The following is a 25,387-nucleotide window of genomic DNA, read 5'->3' as shown; positions in this document are numbered from 1 at the left end:
AATTGATAAAAGAAAAACTTTATTAAAATAATAAAGACTTTATTAAAATAAAAATCATTGCTTTGTGAAAGACACTGTCAAAAGACAACGAAGAGTCAAAGATCTTGTAAGCCTCATACCCATCCAGAGTCACGATTCATTTCCCCCAAACAATGAGAATGTGGACAAGAAAGTAATGTTCTTTGTTTCCTGTCATATCCAGGGATTCGGCACTGCAGCCAACCAGGAATTATAAACTGGGTGGCAATGAGGGAATAGAGATACAAGATGTAGAAAGGAAAGTAAAAACACTTTAGTTGGAAGACAGAAGAGAAATGAGGAACAGACAGCTATGTTGTGGAAAGGCAGTGGGTCCAGACCCAGATACCTGAGGATGATGCCTGGGTGCTTTCAGTAAGTGGCAGAAAGACCCTTCCCCTTGGGCTCGTCCCAGGCCTCAGGATCACAACCCAGGCACTACTGCTTACTTGCAGATTCCTAAGTGAGATTCAAAAGATTTTCCTTCTTCATGTCTTGTTCTGATCTCTAATATTTATGAATTGATTAAAAGGAACCCTGCATATAAAGTCATTGCTATTACTTAATATTATAGATATTAGAGACCAAAGAAATGGGGGAGGAAGGAAGAGAGAGAAAGAGAGAAATAGGGGGGAGACAGACAGAGAGAGAGAGAGAGGGAGAGAGAGAGAGAGAGAGAGAGAGAGAGAGAGAGAGAGAAAGAGAGAGAATCTATAGATCTATACACACTTTGAGTTTGCCAGAACAGTGAATATCTGGAAGATAATCATCTTGTCTAATTACAGAAGCCAAATGTAACTTGTATTATTCTCATGATGTCTTAATAAATTTAGTATTAAAACATTTACACAAATTTTTTGTTTACAGTCTAAAGTCCTTTTCTATCCCAACCTTGTACCAGAAAGTGATCAAGTGGCTCCAGTGTGGGTTTTTGTTTCTGCCATCATTCCGTCCAACCTGCTTAGCTGTATGCATATCTTTGGAACTCGGGTTTTTCTTTTCTTCTCTTCTCTTTTCTTTTTTCTTTTCTTTTTAATGGTTCTGGGTAGAGTATGAAGCTTGTCTGAAGAAGTTGGAATGTTTATTTTTCTTTAATCCTTATTCTTTTTTGAGACAGGGTTTCATTATACAGTTCAGGTTGGACTTGAACTCTGCCGCTCAGGCTGGTCCTGCAATTCTCTGCGATCCTCCCGCCTCAGCCTTGCTAGTGCTGGGATTATAGGCGTTTGCCACCACACCCGGCTTTCATCTTTACTTTTTCACTGAAATTTTCTATCATTTATCTCAAGTTTCTTCATTTACACAATTGTATTCCCCTTGGAGTACATATATTAATTTACTTGGATGAAAATGAGGAGTCTGAGAGAGCCTGTGAAATTTCTGGCAATGAGGCTCATTCTCAAGAGCAGCCCCCCTCTATTAGTTTGTACTGGGCGGGCCTGGCCTATGATGTTTTCTGACATCAGAGGATTAATTCTTAATAGAACAGATGCATTTTCAGGAAGAATCCACTGGGTCCATTAAGAAGCCCTTAAATGCAAATTACAGGGGCTGAGGAGACAGCTCAGTGGAGTAGGTGCTTGCCTGGCAAGCGCAAGGTCCTGAGTTCGATCCCCAGTACCAGAAGGAGAAAAAAGCAATTAAGGTAAGGCCAGACTGACAAGATGGAAGATAGACCTGCCCAGCAGTTCCTGGGTTAGAGGCTCCCAAAGGAGCTGCACCCCCTGCTGGAAGAGATTTGTTTAGCTCATCCCCGCTCCCCAGCTCGGCCGGCCGGACGCGGAGCAGGAGCCAATGAGCGACGAGCGACGAAGGCGGGAGAGATCGGAGCTACCAATCAGGTGGGCCGAGGGAGGCGGGTACTTCCGCTGTCATGGCGCCGCTGCCTACGCGTCGTGTCCCTTTCCAGGTCACCTAGCCGACGGGACCAGTTTTCTGTGACTCGTGCTTACTGCATTCGGAGGGCCCTCGGAGACGCTCGAGCCGCGCAATGGTGACGTTACGGGAAGGGCGCTGGCGGTGGGGTGGAACTGCGGGGGTCCTGGGAAAGCGGCCCGAAGGCGCTCGGGGTCCCCCGCCGCCGCCCGCGCTCCCGGCCCTGAGGCCCGCCTGTGGCTCTGGCCCCGCGCTGCCGTCCGTCACTTTTCCCCTTGCTACGGCGGGCGAGTCCCGGCTCCCCAGCGCTCTGTTTCTGCCGGGCCGGTGCCGGCCCGCACGCCCGCCTCGGGGGCCTCAGGCGCGGCCAAGGAGCGCAGGCGCCCGGGGGCGAGCCCGGTTCCCAGACTCGGTGATGAAAATACTGTTAGTTGAGTCCTTCACCGGGGACCCCTGCTCGCGGTGATGTTACCGATTAAGCAAAGCCCGTAATCTCACAATTTGGAGGAACGAGGTCTCAACCAAAAGAAAGAAGTTGGGAGAGATGACCCTGGAATAGCTCCCCGAATTCCAGGAGGCGTCCCAAGTGGGTGGCTGTGTGGGTGCCCAGTACGAGCGAGTCTAAACAAGCAGAGGACGGTAGTGGCTCGGTTGTTCACTGAGCACCTGTCACATGTTGCTTATGCATCTAAAACAACCACTTTTTTTTTTTTTTTTTTTTTGACTAAAGGGATGTAAATCAGGCCCTTGTGTGCTTGCCAGGGAAGTTTATTCCACCCAGCTTTTTTTCTCCCCTGTTGATTAGCTAGGACTTAGGACTTTCAGGACAAAGTTGAATTTTTTTTTTTTTTTTTTTCCTTTTCTTTTTGAGATGGGGCTAGCTCGGTAGCCCAAGCTGGCCTGAACTTGGGGCATCCCTTCAGCCTCTGGGATGCTGAGATTCCGGGCCTGAGCCACCAAGCGTGGCCAAAACATCCTTTTTGAACTCAGGTTCTCTCTAACCCATCTCCTCATCATGAAAGGTTTAAAGGAAATGAATTTTAGAGAAACACTGGGTATTTCGTACTATAAATTCCTGGAAAAGCAGTGTAGTAGAGAGTGATTCCAGTTTCTCCTAACAGAGAGGAACCTGCATTCCATGTAGGGGAGAAAGTTCACTCTTGATTCCAACACCAAGGTGATTGTCCATTCTCATTTTGATTCCTATCAAATCACTACTTTTCCAGCTCTACCTCAGGCCCTTTCCCTGCTTAGCTACAAGCCTACTAAGTAAACTATTCTTCACATTTGGGCTATTGAAGGGAGGCTTGCCATAGAATTTCGAATGCTGAGGAAGATGCACAGGGTGGTAATGTGTTAGCAAGGGGGAAAGAGTTCCTGCTAAGGCCACCTTCCCGAAGGGGCTGCCCTGAGACCCACATTGAGAGCACACTGCACTCTGGGGTAGCTACAGGGACATCTCCATGTGAGAATCATGGGAGTGGGAAGGGGAAGGGGTTGTTCATCTCTGAGATAATGGCTGTAGCCCTTGGACTGTTTCTGGAGATTTGCTTTAAAAATTGAAGCAGTGATGGAAATGGACTGAATTAAACAAATCCTGAGAGAGCGAAGATCTGCAGGCATGTGAATAGGACAAAAGTTTTTTGAATACAGATGCAAAGGAGAGTAAGAAGGATGTAGCCTAGAAAAGTCAGTGCTTCTGAAGTTAGATTGATTGAGTGACAGTAATTGAAGGGATTGTCTGATGGCGTGGTCTGAGTGGGAGAAAGGTCACAAGACTACAGAAAGGAGGGAAACTTAATCGGATAAATACCTCTGTGTGTGCACCTGATCAGCTCATCTTGTCGTTTTTCAGGCAAGCTAGGAAATGCGGACACTGGTCTTGGAGGTTTAAAAGTGCATTGTACATCATGGCTGAAGTAGAATGAAGTGAGCTTCTGTTGGATCCAAAAGATTTCGACGTGTATTTGGTGTCTTTATTGTGCAGGGACTAAACTTGGTCAGCAGAGTCGCCCTTAGTTGCATCCTCCCACATTTGAAAGAAAAAAGGTTTTAAATCTTGAGGTCAGATTTTAGCTTGTCCAAGGTGAGGAGGAGTTTTGACACTGTTTGTAGCTCCTTGACTGTTGGGATGACAGACAGCTGCTAACTTGCCAGTCTAAGGTTGTGGCTTCTTCTTCTTTTTTCTGTTTTTCTTTGTGTGTGTGTGTGTGTGTGTGTGTGTGAGAGAGAGAGAGAGAGAGAGAGAGAGAGAGAGATAGATAGGACCTCGTCATGCAGTTTGGGATGGCCTTTTGCTCACTTTTGCACCTCCCAGGCTGGTCTTGAACTCACTGCGGTCCTCCTGCCTCAACCTCCTGAGTGCTAGGATAGGTTGTGGTTTCTTTCTTTCTTTAAATAATTTTATTGAAAAACAAATAGCAATGAGACAATCTCAAAACCAATTACTAGCACAGCCACAACAATTAATACATTGCATACTGTTGTCTTAGTGGTTGTTCATTGTACAAGATGCAGACGTGATATCCTGTCCACAGACACCATTTGAACAAATCTCTCTATTCACTGAATTAAGAGAATGCAGCTATATATCTATCCTATTTTGAATATTCGGATACAAAGTGGTCATTTGTGTCCCCTTTTTTGTTTAGTTTTTTCAGAGAAGGGTATTCCATTATCTAAATATTGTAGGTGCATGAATTCAGAAAAATATTCTAATATAGTCCAGTAGTCCATAATAGTAGTGGGTTTTCCATAGGACTGGCAATGTCAGAAGTTGTTGATTTTAGCTCAGCGTATTAATATGGCTTTACTTTTTATACTTGGTTTTTATACTTTTCTGTCGGATGGTTAAGACCATGATAAAGCAAGACCTATATAACAAGAAATGTGACTTTTGAATTTGATAAGATCAGTCAAATCCCCTCAAGATTTAATCTGAAACCCTGTACTGCAGTTTGTAGATCTTTTGTCAGTGTCAGCCATGTGGATGAGTCACGGCCATTGCTTTACCAGTTTGCTCTCTGAGAAAGCCTGAGAAAATGTTTTCTCTGCATGTGACTCTCCTTAGGCTCACTCTACATTGTCAATCACTTTCTTCTGTGGCCCCGTAATCTCCTTGATCAGACAAATTGGGACACAACTGAGTTACATGATGTTCCACTACAGGTTCTCCTATGTCCTGAGTCCTCACTGACCTTGAAAGGCTAGGACCAAAATGTTGTCTGTCCTTGCAGCCCTTCTTTTTCTCTAATTTTTGGTCTGTAAACTTAGGTTGTTAATCCTCCAGAAGAGAAGCTTATTACCCTACAATGTAGGCAGTTGAACTTAACCTCACTATCTGTCTGAGTAGTAAACATCTTTAGCATAACATGGAACAGGTACTTGCCATCAAGTATTAACATGTTAAACTTTAAGTCCCTTCAGAATATGAAGAAAAAAAAATTTAAAACTATAAAAAATATTTAAAAAAATACTCATAGGTGAAATAAACCAGACCCACATGTGTAAATATCATATAGTCTCCCTAGTAGAAGAACTGAAAAGAAAAAATAAGGATAGAAAGGTATAACACAATTAAAAGGAAAGCAAGAACTTGAGGATTAGGTGACGAAGAGAGGGCAAGGAGAAAAGCTAGCAAACATGACAGGGGCAAGGCCATACATTTATATGCACATGTTGGGTAAGGCAGTGATCCTGAGACTCTTTCATGTTATTGAAAGTAGCAGTTAATTAGTAGGATTCTCACCCTGAGTAACTATATATGCTGATACCTATAAATTAAGCAACGGCACTGAAGAAAGCATTGTGTAATGATAGGGTCATGCTTGAAATACCTGTCATTCTGGTCTTCTAAATATGTACTACTTGTCATGACATACCAATTACCGCCTACTGTCTCTGAAGTAAATGTTTGTTTAAAAAAAAAAAAAGGGGTAATAAATGAAGAGACAAGAAAAAAAAATGTCACAAGACTGTCCTGCTACCATGCTGTACATGGTTAGATTTCTAAATTTCTGTGTAAAAATATGTTTATTGTTGTCTTTTAATATATTTTTTTAGGTTGTGGTTTCTTAAATCACCATGAGTTACGATGATTTCAGTGCTTGGGTAAAGTAAACATCATTGAGTTATATGATGTTACAGTACAGGTTCTTGCATGTCCTGAGTCTTTACTGACCTTGAAAGGCTAGGGCCTTCAAGGTGGTGACGTCATGGTACATGCCATAGTGCTAGCCACTTGGGCGACTTAGGAGCATGAATCACCAAGCCCAGCATGGATAATTGAACAGGATCCTTTTGCAGTATGAAATCAGTATTGGGGGCCATGTCCGTGCTGAATTAACTTCTCTAGAGTGCAGGAGGCCGAGTTAAGTCTCTAAAAATCTAAGGACAGCGGGTTTTTAGTACATATCTTACATTTACTTTTAAATTTTGTCCATTTTTCACATTAATAGTACATGGTACATAAAGGCAGTATTTCCTCATAATGCGGGGTGGCAGTAATGAGTCACTGCTCTCTCAGCAGCAGGACGTTAGGAGCAAACAACCAATGAGTTAGAATGCACCATATTGAGTAAAGGACGTGATATATTCAGTGCAGTTATGAATTAGGCTTTCATGACATAAATTTTCTTAAATGCCGAGTAGGCTATGTGTATTGAGCTGCTTTAAGGACTCCAAGACCTCACAATGATGTTTGCTTATATTTTCTCCATCTTCAATACATTTTTATTCTCAATCTAGCTAATCAAGACATTTCCCTTTCAAACTCCAGGAGCATCCGGAGCTTGATTCCTTCAACTCTTCCCCTAGTCCTCTGTAAGTGTGACATGCAGCAAGCTGTTGTCTGTTGGGAATACTGTATTAAGTTGTTTCTCCATCAGTATAATACAGTTTGGGAAAGGAAACACCACTATGGATTTTGTTGCCTGAATTTTAAAGTTAGGTTTAGAATGAGGTGCCCCACTCTGGTCATATTGTTTTGACTTATCTCCAGGATAACGGGTTAGAATGGGACCCTTCACTTTGCAGACCCAGAGCTGTGTAGTTGGCAGTAGTGTTAGGGTAAGGTCTAGCTATATCAGGTGTGTGTGCAGTATTCATCACAGGTCCAGTAAAATAGCTTCAAATTTATAAATTGTATGGGATGGTGTGATTCAGCCACAGAAGGATTCAAAATTTTAGCAGTTAGAGTTTTTTGTAAGAGAGGCAAAACTTCTGAGGTTCTTAGGATTTATTATAGAATTGGCTACATGCATTAGCTGTGTGTGTAAACAAATAGTTTTATAAAGGTGCATAGAACATGTGTGTCACTAGGACTAGAGTGGCTGGGGCCTATATACAGCTGGAGTGGTGAGGGAAGCCATGGCCAGGAAAAATTAGACAATTCAGGTTACATATTTTTCCATAAAGGTTGCCACTTCAAACTAAGTGTTTAGCATCTTTACCATAATAAAAATTATTTTCATTTTATTTATTTATTTACTTTTCAATAATTTTATTGAGAAACAGCAATGAGACAGTTTCAAATCTGACTAGTAGGACAATTTCAGTAATTAATACATTGCATATTGTTGTCTTAGTGATTATTCATTGTGCAAGACCTATATAGCAAGAAATGTAACTTTTGTATCTGACAAGGTCAGTCATATCCCCTCAGGATTTATCCTGAAACCCTGTACCACAGTTTGTAGATCTTTCGTCAGTTTCAGCCATGTGGATGACTCACGGCCATTGCTTGACCAATTTGCTCTCTGAGAAATCCTGAGAGAATGTTTTCTGTGCATGTGACTCTCCTTAGGCGTATTCTACGTCATCGATCACTTTCCTCTCTGGCCCCATAATCTCCTTGAAAAGTTGGGACACAACTGAGTTACATGATGTTACAGTACACGTTCTCCTATGTCCTGAGTCTTCACTGACCTAGAGAGGCTAGGGCCAAAATGTTGTCTGTCCTTGTAGCCCTTCTTTTTCTCTTAATTTTTGGTCTGCAAACTTAAGTTGTTAACTGTCCTGAAGAGAAGCTAATTGTTATTACCATACAACCTAGGCAGTGGAGCTTAACCTCACTATCTGTCTGAATATCAAACATTTTTAGCATAACATGGAAAAGGTATTTTTCATAAAAGTTAAAAAAGTAAAAATATGTTTAAAAAATAGGAATAAACAATTACATATTTTTACACAGAAGATCCATATTCAGGACAGTCCCACAACACCCCTTTTCCTGTCTCCTACCATCATTCACCATCCCCTTCCTTTTTAAACAAACATCTACCTGAGAGACAGCATGGCAGCAACTGGCGTGTCATGATAAGCAGCATGTAATCAGAAGACCAGAATTATAGGCATTCCAAGCATGACCCTACTATTACACGTTATCTTCAGTGCAGTTGCTTAGTTCACAAGGATCAGCATATATAGTTAGTCAGGGTGAGAATCCTACCAATTAACTGCTAGTTTCAAAAACCTTTTGAAGAGTCTCAGGATCATTGCCTTCCCCTTCTTGTACATATAAATGTATGGCTTTGCCCATGATGTTTCCTAGCTTTTTCCCTTGCTTTCTCTTCATTGTCTAATCCTCAAGTTCTCGTTTTCCTTTTAATTGTGTTATACCTTTCCATTTATATTTTGAGTTCTTATATTAGGGAGATTATACAATATTTACACATGTGTTTCTATTTTATTTCACTTATGAGTATATCTTCAAGTGGCCTCCACTTAAATATGAAGACTTCGAGTTCATCATTCTTTATATCTGAGTAATACTCTATTTTATAAAAATACAACATCTTTTTCATCCATTCCTCAGGTGATGGGCATCTTGGTTGTTTCCAATATTTGACTATCACAAATTGTGCTGCTATAAACATAGGCACACATATATCCCTATGATATGATGTTTTCAGATCCTGTGGGAAAATTCCCAGTAGAGGAATAGCTGGTTTAAATGGAATTTCCAGTCCAACTTTTCTAAGGAGTCTCCACACTAATTTCCATAATGGTTGCACCAGTCTACATTCCCACCAGCAGTGGAGAAGGGTTCCTTTTTCCCCACAGCCTCTCCAACGTTTGTTGTTGGTTGATGTCTTTATGATAGCTATTCTTTCTGGAGTGAGATATTTCAGTGTTGTTTTAATTTGCATTTCACAGATGGCTAGTGATGTGGAGCATTTTTTCATATATTTATAAAAATTATTTTATTGCTTTAAATCCATGTGAAGGCTGGGGAGATAGCTCAGTTGTTGAAGGGCCTGCCTGACAAGTGCAAAGATCTGGGTTCGATCCCCAGAACTGCATGCCTTCCCATTGTGCCAGCCACCGAAACCGAGCATGGTGGTGTACACCTGTAATCCTAGCTCTTGGGAGGCTGAGACAGGAGGATCACTATAAGTCCAAGCTGTATAGCAAGACCCTGTACCAAAAAAAAAAAAAAAGATGAAAAGATACAAAAATAAATAAATGCACATGAAGCATGAAGTTTTTTGGTGGTACCAAGGGTTGAACTCAGTACTTTGTGCTTGCCAGGAAGCACTTGTTCCACTGAGCTATCATCTCCCTGGCCCCACGGGAAGGAGTTTTGACTGACAAGCTACAGGACATCAGAAAGCAGATGTGTTTTGTGTGGATCATTTACGGATTTGGTTTTCTGAGGAAGTGGTTCTGGTTGCTGTTGAACTTTTACTGGAAGATGTTTGCTTTTTCACTTGCAAAGATTTGAATGAATCAGAAAATAGTTAGTACATATGAAGACTCTCCAGTGCAGCTTCATAAAAGAAAGTTTAGTTTCTTGTGATCATTGTCTGTGGGGTATCCTCTTGATGAGTGAGGACCTCTGAACCCGTGTGTAAAGCTCTGTGTTTCTCTGTGCGTGGGCCTCCCGTGTGTGGTTGACAGTGTGCAACTTCTTGTACCTGAGAAGGACTTTTAAGAGGAAAAGAAGTATGTTAATTTTTTGTGGATGAGCCCTGGTACTTGCTGTTGCCTTTGCATGGGGGTGACAAGTTTCTTGAGGCTCCCAGGGTCAAATCTTCAGCCTTCCAATGGAGGTTCTTCAGCAGAGAAAGAGGTTGAGAGGAAAGGGCCATGGCGCCAGACACATATCCCAGTTCATGCTTCCATCTCACCCTGAGACACCTTCAGTCAAGTCTTTACCAATAACTGAGGTGTCTTTCAACCAGTGCATGTGACAGGGCAGGAGAGCATTGTCGTGTGATTCGTGAGGAGAGCATTACTTGGGTGAAATTAATATGGCAAAGGAGAGAAACCTTCAGCCTGTGAGGGGGAGGAAAGAGAACTGTATGGAAATTGTGTTCGGTTTTAGCTGCTCCTGCCTCATCTCAGGGAGGTAGCTGAGGGTGGGGCCGTGTAGCTGCCCCTCCTGCTCTGATTATTTCCTAGAAGTCAGGATTTTGTTGTGACCTAGGATAAAGTAATTTGCCTGTCTGAACCACTTGAGAGTTTTAAATGTATTTTGATCCCTTTGCATATTACTAGCACATACCAGTTTGTTCATTTAGTGAATAATTATGTTCCCTATTGGCATGGCTTCATTAACTTTACTGAAAATGATTAGATTAAGGAATGATGTTGGAGAGTCAGTGCCTCTGAGCTTGTGTCATTCAGCATTCTGCCCTCTGAGTGCTTTAGTGTGTTCCTTCTCTTCAGTTGTGTTCTGCCCTTGCCTGGACCAAGATTCTCCACTGAATTTGGTGGTTTTCTTTATGTGTTGTTGAATCTGGAATTTCGCTGGCCCAAGTCACTCTGCAAAGCTAGTAGCGGATCCTGCTTCAGATCAGTGATCCAGGGGCCAGGGCCAGGGATTTAGCTCAATAGCACAGCACCTGCCTGGCAAGCATGAGGTCCTGAGTTCGATTTCCAGCACCCCCAAAAATCAAAACTAAATCAGTGATCCAACCACATGAGTCAAGGGCTCTAGTCACTTCCGTGGTGTGTTGTCTTTTTCTCCCCTTGGCTCAGTAAGCAGAACGTGGAGCAGGATTGCGTTAGTGTGGAAGAGTTATGTTGTGTCAAGTATCCATGAGCTATGCTGAACCCTGCTGAGCCAGGGTCCTAAATTAGAAGCTTGAGGGTGTTGATGAGCCACTTCCAGGCAGGCCATAGGCCTGCCAGCTCTGTGGGTTCCGCTGACTGTGCATGGGAAGGACCTGGGAGGCCTCAGTCAGCGAGAGGTGAGTGTGTAGAACCAACGATCAAAGACAGGATAGTTTTTGTTAAGTTCTGGTTGGGGGTGGACAGAACCAGCTTTGGCAGGATTCAGGTTTCCCTGCAGGAGTTGAGAAATCTTTGTCCCTATATGTCAACTTTCACTGGTACACTTTTGGTTCTTCCCAGCCCACTAAGTGGGCTGAGACTTATGCCAGGCATCAGCATTCTGTCCTGCGTAACTGAGGTGATTTTATTGTTTTCAGAGCTCTGATTTGTGCAACGCAGTGTCTGGAGCCCCAGTAAGTGTACAAGTTGGTCAGTAGATTTGTTCATTGATGTGTTCAATATGGAAATGCGCTCTTAGGAGGTGGGGTCTGCGGGAGATGGGCTCCTAGGGCCCTGTCTGTAGCTCCACCCACTTTCTGCTCTCTGGCTGCCGTGGTTTGAGTGCCTTTTCCTCCATGTCACCACTTTGCCATCCAATTTCTACTTTGGAACCAGGAAACGTGACTTGAAACTGAGTCATCGAAAACCCTCTTCCTTAAGTTGAGGTTGTTGGGTACTTTGTCCAGGTGACAAGAAGGTGGCTAAGATGTCTGTGCTATGTTAAAGGTTTAAATATGAGATCTCAAGGGCTGGGGAGATGGCTTAGTAGAATAAGAGCTTCCCTGGCAAGCTCAAGAGTCTGAGTTCAATCCCTGGTTCTGCCAAAAACAAAAAAATAAAAATAAATAAAATATGATATCTCAGACATACAAGTTGTATCTTCCGCTCTGAGATTGTGATGATGGTAAATTCGAAAATTAACACTCTGCACAGTTCTAGTCTTTATAGGGTACTTTAAAATCACATTAAAGTTTAAGCAATATTTCTCACATTGGCTGTGTTTGGTCACTTGCCAAGCATGTATAAACTGTTGTATATCAAGTCACGTAATAATTCAATAAACTAATTAATAAACAAGGTTTTGTAGCTTATAATGCCAAAAATTAGATGATGTGTGTTGCGACATGTGGCTAGAAGTGTCCCCAAAACCGCATGCAGTTTTAGGGAGCAGGTTTCTTGAGAGGTAGCTCAATCTAGAGTTTCACAGTGCAATACTGGGATTAAGGCTGGGTGGTTGCTGGTTCCATCCACTGACAGCATTAGTACAGCCTTAATCCCAGAAGCCTGAAGAAGATAAAAGGGGCAGAAAAAGGCTTGTTTGTCCCTTTTTGCTCTTCTGGCTTTTGCTGTCTTCTGCCACCATGAATGGCTGCCCCTTTGCCATGCCGCCCTGCCTTGAGCAAGCTGATTATGGCCTGAAACTTTGACAGCTTAATTAACCTTTCCTCTTTTAACTTTGCGTGTTGCATATTCTGTCCCAGCAAAGAGAGAAACGTAAGACAGTGTGTTACCAATTGAAATAAGGAAAGATGGAACAGTGCTGTAAAGGACAACTACCAGGGCATGCCTGTTACACCTGCCCTTAGGATCTCCTTTATGTAGGGCTGTCCCTGGTACATGCAGTGCTGCATGAGCATGGAGGGCAAAGCGCCATTGCTGGCATAATTTCTGTAGTCGGTTGATAGCATGTACACACTGTTCAGGGGGACATGCTCCACGAGGTGGGGTCTTGACTGAAGAGTACTACGTCAGGGGAAGGCAGCAAGTGTAGGTCTGCATGCGCATGCGTGGCATGCACCAGAGGGTTGTCTCTGCAGGAAGAAGCATGGAGGAATAGGTGCAGTGTGGGGACGTCGGGGATGGTGGAAGGTCTCCAGGTCAGCTCCTGAGCCACAGTGGTTTTTCTCTAAGGATGTTCGTAGTGTGACATTAAATAAGTTACTGTTTTCTAGCTCAGTTGAACGTGGGTCTAAGATTATAGACTTTCAAGAAAGAAACTGAGGGAAAGTTATATAAATATGTCTTCTGTTACCGCTTAGTTCATCTGGCCAGTTTTGAGGCAAGTTTGAAAATCTTCTCTTTGTTGTACTTGGAAAAATGAGGTGGAACTAAGAATGGGTGGGAAACATCCGCTAAGTGTCATGGGAAGGGCATTCCTGAGGGGTAGAAATGGCAGTGGGGTATTTCTTTGTGTACTGGGGATAGAACCTGGGAAATTCCCTCCAGGTAGCATCATCCCTTTTCCATGTTTCTGCCTTCTTGCTTTGAAGTTTTCGAAGACTGGACCTCACAGCGCAGCTCAGGGCTGAGCTGGGAGCACTCATCCTCTTGCCTCAGCCTCCCAGAGCAGCCTTCCCAGGTGTGATCACCAAGCACAACTGTGTGCCGTGATTACAGTGTAGATAAATGAAGCAGCACGATTACTTGTTTTAAAATCAAGAATGTTGAAAATGTTTTCATTGAGCATGTGTGGGCGCTGTTCTGAGAAACATCCTTGGAAATTTCTTGCCCTAGAGGAACGTCTGTGAATCGAACATAAAATCTATGTGTAGTATATATTTTTTTAAAATGAGATTTACCATAGGTTCTGGAGGTGAGAATCTAAGACTGTCTTAATTTCCTGAACAGTATGAGTACCCATCCCTTGTTATCAGAAGACACTCTAAGTCAATATATTCCTATCAGTGGTGTGACTCAATGTCCAGTCCCATGAGAAATTCAGAGTGAAGCCTCATAATGAAAAATAGAATCAATGTCTTGGAGAACAGTGTTCATCTGTGCTTTGAATTTGCAAATGTGTCTGCCACTCTGGGTTTTGCAACAGGACACATTTAAGTTCAAAAGAAGAATTGGGAAGAGTCAGAGGTCCTGCTTCCACTGACTGTGGTGACTGTCTCTGCTTAGTGTTGGGACTGGACAGGAGAGCAGCTGTGCCCTGTGACGGTGGCCCCAGGTGTACATTTCCTGGGTTACTGCATGTCCCTATGTCCGTCACCATCTGTGATCGAGCTACCTGCGCTGCACAGGCACAGTGTAATTTGAACAGCCTCAGGGATGTGCTTCCCCTTCCCAGCATGGCTTCCCTCCTGAACTGCAGTGAGCCAGGCCTTTTCCCTAACTGACTTCCCTTCTGCTGCTTTGCAGCAAGACGCTGGTGTGAAATAGAAGGCACCTCAAGTATTTAAGAGTTGCTTTTCAAGGGGGCCTGCCCCTTAGCTCAGTTCTTTAAGTGGCTGCTTCAACAAAGCAGTCAGGCTCAGGTTGCTTTGGTTTGATCCCCACAACTCAAGCCAGCCAAACCTGCCCTGAAGGCATTCGGAGCCCCCCCCCCCAAAAAAAAAGTTGCTTTTCAAGATTTAACCCTAGAGGGGCTGGTGAGATGGCTCAGTGGTCTAACGCACCTACTTAGAACAAGCTAAGCTCAAGCAAAGCACAGGGACCTCGGTTCAATCCCCCAGCACCACATGCCAGCCAGCCCTGCCCCCTGGTGGGCTGAGCTGGCCACACACTAAATAAATAAATAAATATTAAAAAAAAAAAAAAAGATTTAACCCTAGAGTTTGGTTTTCTCAGTTCAAAACTGAGTGGCAAATTGATTACAGCTGGAGAAGCAAAACAACATTTAGATGTAAATTATTGGTTTTGTGTTTATCAAAAAGATGTAGATTGGTGCAGGCTTGGTACAGGTAAGCAAATCTACTGTTTACCTCCAGTGTCTTTTTTTTTTTTTTTTTTTTTTTCTGTTCAATGATCATTTACTTCCCACATAACATTTAAGATTGGGGAAGAACATTCTGCTATCTAGGGAACGTAGTAATTTTTATGCCGATTCCTGTGAACTAAGCAACTGTACTGAAGATAGCAATGTGTAAGGGTAGGATCATGCTTGGGGTCCCTGTCATTCTGGTCTTCTAAATACATACTGCTCATCATGACATACCAATTACTGCCTTACTGTCTCTCAAGTAAATGTTTGTTTTAAAAAAAAAAAAGGGTAGTAAACCTCCAGATGTCTCTGCCAGTGCATCTGGCCTGGAGGCAACTGCAGGGCAGATTTTTAGAAGCTCTGTGTTTACTAAGCTCCATCGAGCAAAAGGTTATTTATTTCAGTTTAGGAACTTTTAATGAGTTAGTGACAAGTTAATATCATTATAATGCCAATGAAAAGATGTGTACTTTCTTTTGGACACCCCAGTGGCCGTAGCCTTGTGGAGAAGTTCAGATTTCACTCACTTCATTCCCTTACTCCCCTAACTCAGAGTTTGTGTTATTTCAAGTCATTTTTTAATTTTTCATGTGATCATAAATGTTGCTCTGAATGTATTTTTGAGAGAATAAAAAATTGTTGGGTTGCAGATGATAAAAACTTCAAATTTGTACAAGTGTTCATATGTGCAGTTTTCATATACTGATTTACAGATTTATGTCTTATTGTGATTTTGAACACATTGAACAGTTCAGTTAATTTTTTAAAAAAATAAAAATATATTAAAAAATAGGAATAAACAATTACATATTTTTACACAGAAGTTTAGAAATCTAACTCTATATAGCATTGTAGCAGGGCAGTCCTGCAACATCTCTTTTCTTGTCTCCTGCCCTCATTCACCACCCTCTTCCTTTTTAAACAAACATCTACCTGAAAGACAGCACGGCAGCAACTCGTGTGTCAAGACAAGCAGCACATATTTAGAAGACCAGAATGACAGGCACTCCAAGCATGAACCTACTATTACACATTGCCATCTTCAGTGCAGTTGCTCAGTTCACAGGTGTCAGTATATATAGTCAGACTGAGAATCCTACCAATTAACTGCTAGTTTCCAACACATGCTGAAGATTCTCAGGATCTTTGCCTTGCCCATCTTGTGCATATAAACATGGCATTGCCTCTGTCATGTTTCCTAGCTTTTTTCCTTGCTCTCTCTTCATTGTCTAATGCTCAAGTTCCGGTTTTTCTTTTAATTGTGTTATACTTTTGTATTTGTATTTCTTCTTCTGAGTTGTTATACTAGGGAGACTATACTATATTTACACATAGGTCTGGTTTATTTCACTTATATCTTCAAGTGGCGTCCACTTAAATATGAAGTTTTCGAGTTTATCATTCTTTATAGCTGAATAATACTCCATGGTATAAAAATACATCTTTTTCATCCATTCCTCAGGTGACAGGCATCTTGGAAACAACCAAGAAGTTCAGTATATTTATATTTGCCCAATGAATATATTTGAGTATGTTTTTATGGTTTTATCTTATGTGTGTATGTGTGTGTGTCAGGAATCAAACTCACGACCTTCCCTTGCTAGGTAGGCACTTGTGCCACTGAGCTGTCTCCCCAGCTATAGTTCTGTCTTGTGCCTCTTACCCCTCCTTCATGTGTGGCTTTTTTTTCCCCATAAATAGAACTTTATTTATCACTATTGAAAATCTGGATCTTAAGCAGACTCTGGACTGGTGGTTCATATCCATCAGCTCATTCAACTCTAGCTCCATTCTCATCTTCAGTAGCCTTTCCAGAGCTACTACCTTCACCGTGAAGCTCCACGAGGTTTCCCAATTCAAACTTGGGCTTCTTCAGCATTTTTACTTTTCTGACGAAGACATCATGAAGGGGGTAGATAGACTGGCAAGCCTTTTCTATGTCTTTCCCAGTGCTGTCTGTAATCAATTCATTGACCACTTCCTTCAAGTCATTTGTCTGCACCTCCCGGGTCATGATTTCCATCACCTCCTTCCGGATCTGGCGGACCTGCTGGTGCTGAGCGTAAGAGGTCTTCCATATCTGGTTGTTGCATTTTTTAGTAAAGCCAACACAGAACAGTCAAAGCAAATAACCGTCGGTGGTCTTGACATCAACATGAGCTTCGATCATGGCCTGCCATTTTTTGACCACGGAACACATTTTGTCACGGGGAAGGTCCATGCCGTGGAAGTTAGTCAGGCAGCTTTTGCCCTGAACATCTGCAGTAATTAGCTTGAATTTTCTAAAGGCAACTTCATCATTCTGCAGATCAGCAAGGCTCACTTCAAACACACGACCTTTGAGCCCATCAGATGCAATTTTGGGTCCTTGAATTCTGGTGATATTTCTTATGTTGAACATAGCTGGTATCTTCGCATCATACCAGTCTTTTTTAGAAAGTGGATCAGCCACTTTCTTCTTGGCTCCTTTTTTGCCACCTTTCGTAAGGCACATCTACCGCCATGGTGCTGCTCAGAGAGCCAAAAGGGCAGAAGTATATATAACTTGGGAGAATTTAGGCTTATGGGGCAGGGCTCATGCGTGGTTTTTGCATTCATGAAATTGTGACGCCAAGTTTCATATGATGTAATATTTATAATTTCCACTCTGTTTATGTCTGATACATATTTAAGTGGCATATTTCTGGTGTTTTTGGTTGCTGTTTTTTGTTTGTTTTTTGTTATTTTTGAGGTGGGGTTGCAGTATGAGGTTGAGGCTGGCTTTGAACTCAGTGTGTATCCTAGGCTGGCCATGAGCTCCAAGTGCTTTTGGCTCAGCCTCCCAAGTGCTGGGGTCGCAGGTGTGCACCACTGTGCACGACCTAATATTTCTGTTTTTTAATCTACATACATTCTCGGTATTGTGATATTGTATTAATTCTGTTAGTTTTCTGGTGCTACTTTAATTTTTCCAGCATACGTCATGAGGTTATTTGTAAGTGCGCACTGTTTTATATTTTCCATCTTATTCACTGCCAGTTTTTTGTTTGTTTTTTCCTTTGTTTCATCTATAATCCATTGAAATTGTTTTAGGACTTTTAGCCTCTAGATTTTGTTGTAGTGGATTACATTAATTATTACATAATGGCTCTGGGCTGGCTATATAAAAGCTCAGCTGATTAAAGTGCCTGCAGGTGCAGGGGCCAGAGTTAGATCCCTGGGCCTGCCTTGCCGGCCCCGCCCCTGGGGCATGCTGAGACTCAGGATTGAGACTGGGCGTGGTGGTGCGTGCCTGTAATCCCAGCTCTTGGGAGGCTGTAAGTAGGTGGATCACTATGAGTCTGATCTAGTAGTGAGACCCTAAACACCCTGTAGACCCTTCCTTAAAATACAAAAAAGAAAAAAATAAGTAATGGCTCTAATACTTTTCATAAGTTCTTCTCTATTATGATGTATAGTCTGCATAAATATTGAATAATGAAACGTCTTTTCTGTGCAATAATTATTTTTATTTTGCAAGGTTTTTTTTTCTAATTTTCTGAGTTGATATTGTTCTTTTCTAATATATATGTTCATTGTTTTAAATTTGTTTTGATGCTTTCATTTCTGGGCCTCTCAAATAAGACTCTCAACTTCTGGCAATGTCAGAAGTTGTTGACTTGAGCCTTTTACAGCTCAGCCTATTAATATGGCTTTACATTTGATACTTCGTTTTTATACTTTTCTGCTGGATGGTTAAGAAAAAGATAAAGCAAGACCTATAAAACAAGAAATGTAGCTTTTGTATCTGATAAGGTCAGTCAGATCACCTCAGGATTTAACCTGAAATCCTGTACCACAGTTTGTAGATCCTTTATCAATGTCAGCCATGTGGATGAGTTACGGCCATTGCTTAGCCAATGTGTTCTCTGTGAAAACCTGAGAGAATGTTTTCTCTCCATGTGGACTCTCCTTAGGCACACTCTACATCATTGATCACTTTCCTCTGTGGCCCCGTAATCTCCTTGATCAGAAAATTTGGGACACAACTGAGTTACATGATGTTCCAGTACAGGTTCTCCTGTGTGCTGAGCCTTCACTGACCTTGAAAGACTAGGGCCAATATGTTGGCTGTCCTTGCAGCCCTTCTTTTTCTCTAATTTTTGGTCTGTAAACTTAGGTTGTTAACCCTCCAGAACAGGAGCTTATTGTTTTTACCCTATAACATATGCAGTTGAGCCTAACCTCACTATCTGTCTGAATATCAAACATTTAGGTATAACATGGAACAGGTATTTTTCATCAGGTATTAATATGTTAAACTTTAAGTCCCTACACAATATGAAGGAAAAAAATTAAAAAAATAATATATTTAAAAATATATGAATAAACAGTTACATATTTTTACACAGAAGTTTAGAAATCTAACCCTATATACAGCATTGTAGCAGGACAGTCCTGCAGCACCCCTTTTCCTGTCTCCTGCCTTCATTCACCACCCCCTTTCCTTTTTAAACAAACATCTACCCGAGAGACAGCACGGCAGCAACCATCGTGCCATGACAAGCAGCATGTATTCAGAAGACCAGAATGACAGGCACTCCAAGCATGACCCTACTATTACACATTGCTATCTTCAATGCAGTTGCTTAGTTCACAGTTATCAGCATATATAGTGATTCAGGGTGAGAATCCTACCAATTAACTGCTAATGTCGAAAACCTGCTGAAGATTCTTAGGATCATTGTCTTTGCCATCTTGTGCATATAAATGTATAGCTTTTCCCGTCATGTTTGCCAGCTTTTTTCTTGCTCTCTCTGCATTGTCCAATGCTCAAGTTTTGCTTTCCTTCTAATTGTGTTATACCTTTCTATTTGTATTTCTTCTTTTGAGTTCTTATACTAGGGAGACTATACGATATTTACACATGTGTGTCTGGTTTATTTCACAGTATATCTTCAAGTGGCATCCCCTTAAATATGAAGACTTTGAGTTCATCATTCTTTATTTGCTTTGTATTCTTGCCAGCCTTGGATTTACAAGGTAGTCATAGTGAACATTGAACTCATGGCAATCCTCAGATTCATGGGAATCCTACACCAGCCTGCAAGGGCTGCAGTATCTGCCATGTACCACCACACTGTGCTGAAGCTTTCTTTCTGTATGTAGTGACCAGTTACTTTGTGGTTTTTATTGCATTTGTCATATTTCTTTCATAGTCTTACCTTAGTTACCCTTCCTTACACCGTCATTTCTTTTATATCTGAGTGCGTGGTCATCCTATGGTGTCACTGAGCTCTAAGATGATAATTGTGCCATACTTCCCTTATTTTCATCTTCTATAAATTTGTTTCAATACATGTTTCTGCTAGCATTTTAATAATTATACCAAAACCTTGTCTAATGTTCAATTCAGTATTTTTTTTTTTATGAAACCACATTTGAGTAGTAAAATATTGTGTAAGGACAGAGACAGTCTCAATGCTATGAATAACCAGATTTGAAAAGAGATGTAATTTGTGGTCTGTCAGAATCATTCATTAGGCATTTATCTTCCTCTGATTGTTGGATGGTAAATTACAGATTCCATGCGTGAGTTCTGCTCTACAGGCGGGGCACAAACGCAGTGTAGGTGACCTGCAGGACAACCTGTGCTGCTCCCCTGCTGTTGCTCTGGCAACATGCTGCTTTCCAGCAACAGGCTTCCTGGGTGAAAGTATTTGCATGTGTTTGATCACCAAGGTGTGTAAATATGTGAAAGAATAAATCTTAGTTCAGCTTTCAGTGAGAGGATTTGAGGTATCCCAGGAAATGAGTCTGACCCTCCAGAAATGTGTCATTGTTTAGGAGACAGTGACCTTTGAGGATGTAGCTGTGCATTTCACTACGGCAGAGTGGGCTTTGCTGAATCTGTCGCAAAAGAAGCTGTACCAAGATGTGATGTGGGAAACGTTTGTGAATATGACTGCCATTGGTAAGGACGATTTCCTTTTCTTATTTATACAAGTGTAGAGCATTCGTTCTTGCTAACTGATAAAGAGAATGTTATACCATTTACAAGAATATCTCAGGCCTAGGGCTAGGAGATAGCTTGTTGGTCTAAGTGCCTGCCTGGCGAGTGCAAGGACCCAGGTTCAATTCCTAGTACCCTATGCCCTGCCGGCCCCAAAATCAGGTGTGTTGGTGCATGCCTGTGATCCCAGCACTGCAGAGGCTGACATAGGAGCATTGCTATGAGTCTGAGCTGCACAGTGAGATCCTGTACCAAATAAGTAAATAAATAAGTAAAGATTTAAATAAAAAAAAAAAAAAAAAAATCTCAGGCCTGATTTCATTATGCCAGGAATCTAAGTGGAATCTATTCATTTTTTTCTTAATGATATAGTGACATTTTATATTTCCATATCTATAATTCAGGAGGAACACCGAATAACCAGCAAATTGCAGAAGAGTGCAAAAATTGCTCAAGAAATCTAAGGTAATGTGTTCTCATAAGCAAAAGGAATATTCGTCAGGAGTCAGTGTATGAGCAGATATGTTACAGCCATGGAAACTGAAAACATGAGGCCATGTTCAAATTATTTCTTTTTAAATTTTATGTATACTTTTCAGACAGGGTCCTGCTGCATAGTCTGGGCTGGCCTTGAACTTGCAGAAATCCTCTTGCTTATTCTCTCAAGTGCTGGCATTACAGTTGTGCACCACCATGCCTGGCAGGCTCCAGTTTATTTCATCTCACAGAAATTTGCAGACCCATACAGGTTGATTTTGTATAATCTGACAAATATAAAAGTATTCCAATATAGAAAACTAAGGTAGTACTAATACTATGTAACATGTGACACTATTCACTATTGGCAGTATAAATAAATTCTTTCATAATCACTAGCATGGAAATGTATGAAGTTGTACCTAAGTATCATGTATAGGCATATATGAGAAGAGTATAGTTGGAATTTTGACAGGAATTCAGCTTCAAAAGGTCTATGGCTATGTGTTCATATGCGACATTCATTACCTAGTAAATGCTAACATGGAAGCAGTATTCAAAGTGCAGTTGAGTGCTAGTGTGGGCATTATAGATGTTTGCAAAACTTCCCCCAGAAATTTGAAAGGGCAAGTCATATAGCTCAGGGAATGCCTGCAAGCAGGAGCAGTGGTGGGGATTCGATCCTTGGACTTGCCATGCTGGCCCCATCCTCGGGGCACATTGAGACTGTGATTGAGACTGGGCATGGTGGCGCACGCCTGTAATCCCAGCACTTGGGAGGCTATAAACAGGTGGATCACTTTGAGTCCACTCCAGTAATGAAACCCTGAACATCCTGTAGACCCTTCCCTAAAATACAGGAAAAAAAAAAAAGAGAGAGAGCTGCTTGTATCTTAAACTGCTTAGAAAGCAGCCTCATATTTTATGTTGTTGGCAGTGTAAAATAGAACCATAATGTTAATCAATATATAGGTGCTTCAAAAGTAAAAATAGAAGTTTTCATTTGATCTCCATGTACCTCGGGTATATTCTGAAGTGAGTTGAAGTCAGCAAATTTTAGTGACTTGTTTCATGATGCTCAAAGTGGACATGCTTAGGCATTCACAGCACCTAAGCTCTGGGAAGAGCCTCGATTCTCACACTGGATGCAGGATAAAAGAAAGGGTGGGGTCGGCTCAGCATGCTGAGCTCTCTTGTGGTGCCGGTACTTTGGGAAGTCAATTCCACAACATGACAACTTAAAGTTCAAACAAAGTTGTTTTAGGTTATTTAAGTGTATTGGTACATTTTAGGTATGCATATCGTACTTAGTAGGGGTACCTGTACATGGTATATCTTGATTCTGCTTTTTTCAGATTCTTATCCCCTCCCTTCAAATTCCCTTTCCCTGCCCATTCACAAAGCTTTGTTTTCATTTTACTCTTTTTAAAATACCTTTCTTTTCTCCTTCCTCCTACTTACTTTCATTTTCCTTCTGAACAGTTTTTTCCTATTTCATGTTTATTGTATATGTTGGGTTTTATTTAAATTTTCAGTTTCTCACTGCAGAGAGATAATATATTTACAAGTGTGTCCAGTGTACTTCACTTATGATTTTATTCTTGTTGTCCACCCATTTATCTATAAATGTCTCAATCTTGTCCTCCTTTTTGAGTAATACTTCATATAAAAAGAACATCTTTTTGTCTTTTTAGGTTTTAAATATTTTTTGTACAAGATAACTTTATTTACCTTGATATAGCACATCTTTTTTCTTGTTAATATCTTCCGTGGTTAATGGACATTTGGGTTGTTTCTAAGATGTAGCTATTAGAAGTTGTGCTGTCATAAACATGGGTGCACATATATCTCTGTGGTTGATGCTTCTAATTCTTCTGGGAAGACACCCAGATGGGACCACTGATCTGAGTTTTTTGATGAATCTCCATGCTGATTTCCATATTTGGAAATCACCAGCCTACACTCCCACCAGAAATGGAAATGTGTTCCTTTTTTCCCACAGCTCCTCCAGCATTTCTCATTCATTATTTTCATGCAAATAGACAGAGTGAAATGGAATCACAGCCTTGTTTTAATTTGCATTTCCCACATGACCCGTGTTGTTTAACATTTTTTCATGTATTTATTTGCCATTTGTACCCCTTATGGGAAGTGTGTATTCATTTCAGATACCCGTGTTTGAACTGGATCTTTGGATTTGGAGGGTCTGATTTTCTTCAGTTCTTTATATTTTTTAAGTATTAGTCCTTTGTGTGAAGAACAGCAAGCAAAAGTGTTTTTTCCACTTCGGGTTGCCTTTTCACTTTGTTGGTGATTTCTTTTGCTGTAAAGAAGCTTTTTAATAATGCAGTTTTTCACGTTGATTCTTTGTGATGTTTCCCGTGTGAAGAGAGATTTGTTCATATAGTCTTTGTGTATGCCTATGTTTTCCAGAGTTCTGCCTGTTGTATCTTCCAGCAGATTTAGTGTTTCTGTTTTACTATTTGGATTTTGATCTTTCACAATTTTAGTTTATTGCATGGTGATAGACATGGGTCTAGTTTTAGCCTTCACTGTGTGGAAAACCAGTGTTTGCAGAACCATTTATTAGATAGGCTGTCTTTCTTTAGTGCATGTTTGGCCCCGTTGTCGAGATAAGGTGGCTGAGTTTTTTGTAGTTGTGTCTGCATTTTCTGATCTGTTCTATTGGTTCTCTGGTCTGCTTTTTTTTTTTTTTTTTTTTTTTGCTAGTGCCATGCTGATTTTAATCACAGCATTTTTTGTAGTATAATTTCAAGTCAGTGATTGTGATACCCCCTGACTTGGCATTGTTACCTAGATGGCTTTAGCTATTGCTAGATCTGTTTTGGTTCCAAATGAATTTCAGGTATATTTTCTGTAGTTCTATGAGGTGTGCAAATGGTATTTTGATTGGGATTGCACTAAATCTCTGGGAGTGTGGCTGTTTTCATCATGTTGGTTCTTTCTATCCAGAAGCAAGGGATATTTTTCCATTTTTTGATATCTTTCTTGGTCTCCTTTTTCAGAATACTGAAATTTCAATATAGAGGTCTTTTACTTTTGCTAGACTGATTTCCTAGGTGTTTGTTTGTTTGTTTGTTTGTTTGGATGCTATTATGAAGAATGTTTCCCTGATTTTTCTCTCAAAAAGTTTGTTACTAGTGGATAGAAACGTTACTGAGTTGTGAGTATTGACTTTGTTTCCAGCTATATTGCTGAATTCGGTTAATAAATATAGGAATCTTTTGGTGAAATTTTTGGGATCTTCTGTATAGAGTATCATGTTATGCACAAATAATGATAATTTACCTTCATCATTTCCTATCTTCATTTTATTTATTTTTTTTTCTCTAATTGCTCTGGCCAGTGTCTCCAGAACTATACTGAATACAAGCAGTGGTACTGGGCACCCTTGACTTATTCCTGATTTTAAGCGAAAGGTTTGAATTTTTTGCCATTTAGTATGATGTTGGCTATTGATCATCTATTCTGATTTCTTTAGGGTTTTTTTTTTTTTATCATGAATGAGTGTTGAACTTTTCAAAAGCTTTTTTGATATCTATTGAGATGATCATGTGAGGCTTTTTATCCTTGGTTATATTGATACATGCATTACATTTATTGACTTAACAAATGTTAAATCATTCCCGTGTCCCTGTGATGAATCCCACTTGGTCATGGTGTATCATCTTCTTGATGATTTGATGCACTCCTGTTTGCTAGTGTCCTAATGAAGATTTTTGCGTCTATATTCATTAGGGAGGTTGGCCTGCAGTTCTGTTTTTTGGCTGGGTTCTTCTCTGGCTTTGGTATTAGGGTAATACTTGCTCCCAGAAGTGAGCTTGGGAGTATGGCTCCCTCTTCAGTTTTATTAAAGTGTTTGAGGAGTAAATGCATTAGATCTTCTCTGAATTTTTTGTAAAACTCAGCTGTATATCCTTTGGGACCTGTTCTTTTTTGGTAGTTTTTTAATTACACTTAATTTCATTGAGGAATAGTGGGTTACTTAGAATTTTTATATTGATTCAGGTTTGGTATTTCATATGTATTTAGGAATCTATCCATTTCATCAGTGTTTTCCATTTTATTAAAATAAAGGTTCTTGAAGTAAATATCTATGATCTAGATTTCTGCAGGATTTGTTGTGATTTTACTCTTTTCATTCCTAATTATGTTGAGTCCTTCCTCTTTTTGATAGTTTTTGCTAAGGGTTTACCAATTGGATTTAATCATACAGAGAACCAGTTGTCTTTGAGTCTTTTTTTTTTTTTTTTTTTTTTTTT

General features: G+C 40.8%; 1 protein-coding gene and 1 pseudogene across 1 annotated transcript in view; one reads left to right on the top strand and one right to left on the bottom strand.

Annotated features, from left to right (window-relative positions):
- The first annotated feature begins 1,912 nt into the window (after positions 1–1,912).
- The window catches only part of LOC101585811 (zinc finger protein OZF-like), a 30,330-nt gene continuing 6,855 nt past the window's right edge, over positions 1,913–25,387 (top strand). The window contains exons 1-3 of the mRNA XM_023705064.1: positions 1,913–2,011; positions 20,462–20,588; positions 21,032–21,092. Coding sequence (XP_023560832.1) covers positions 2,009–2,011; positions 20,462–20,588; positions 21,032–21,092 — 191 coding nt within the window. The 5' untranslated portion in view covers positions 1,913–2,008. The remainder of the gene's footprint in view (positions 2,012–20,461; positions 20,589–21,031; positions 21,093–25,387) is intronic.
- On the bottom strand, positions 16,362–20,297 carry LOC105744048 (annotated as a pseudogene).

This window comes from Octodon degus, unplaced genomic scaffold (genome assembly GCF_000260255.1).
Source record: "Octodon degus isolate 3935 unplaced genomic scaffold, OctDeg1.0 scaffold00214, whole genome shotgun sequence".
NCBI classification, from domain to species: Eukaryota; Metazoa; Chordata; class Mammalia; order Rodentia; family Octodontidae; genus Octodon; species Octodon degus.
Note: the sequence above shows the minus strand (reverse complement) of the source record. Positions and strands in the feature narration are given on the sequence as shown.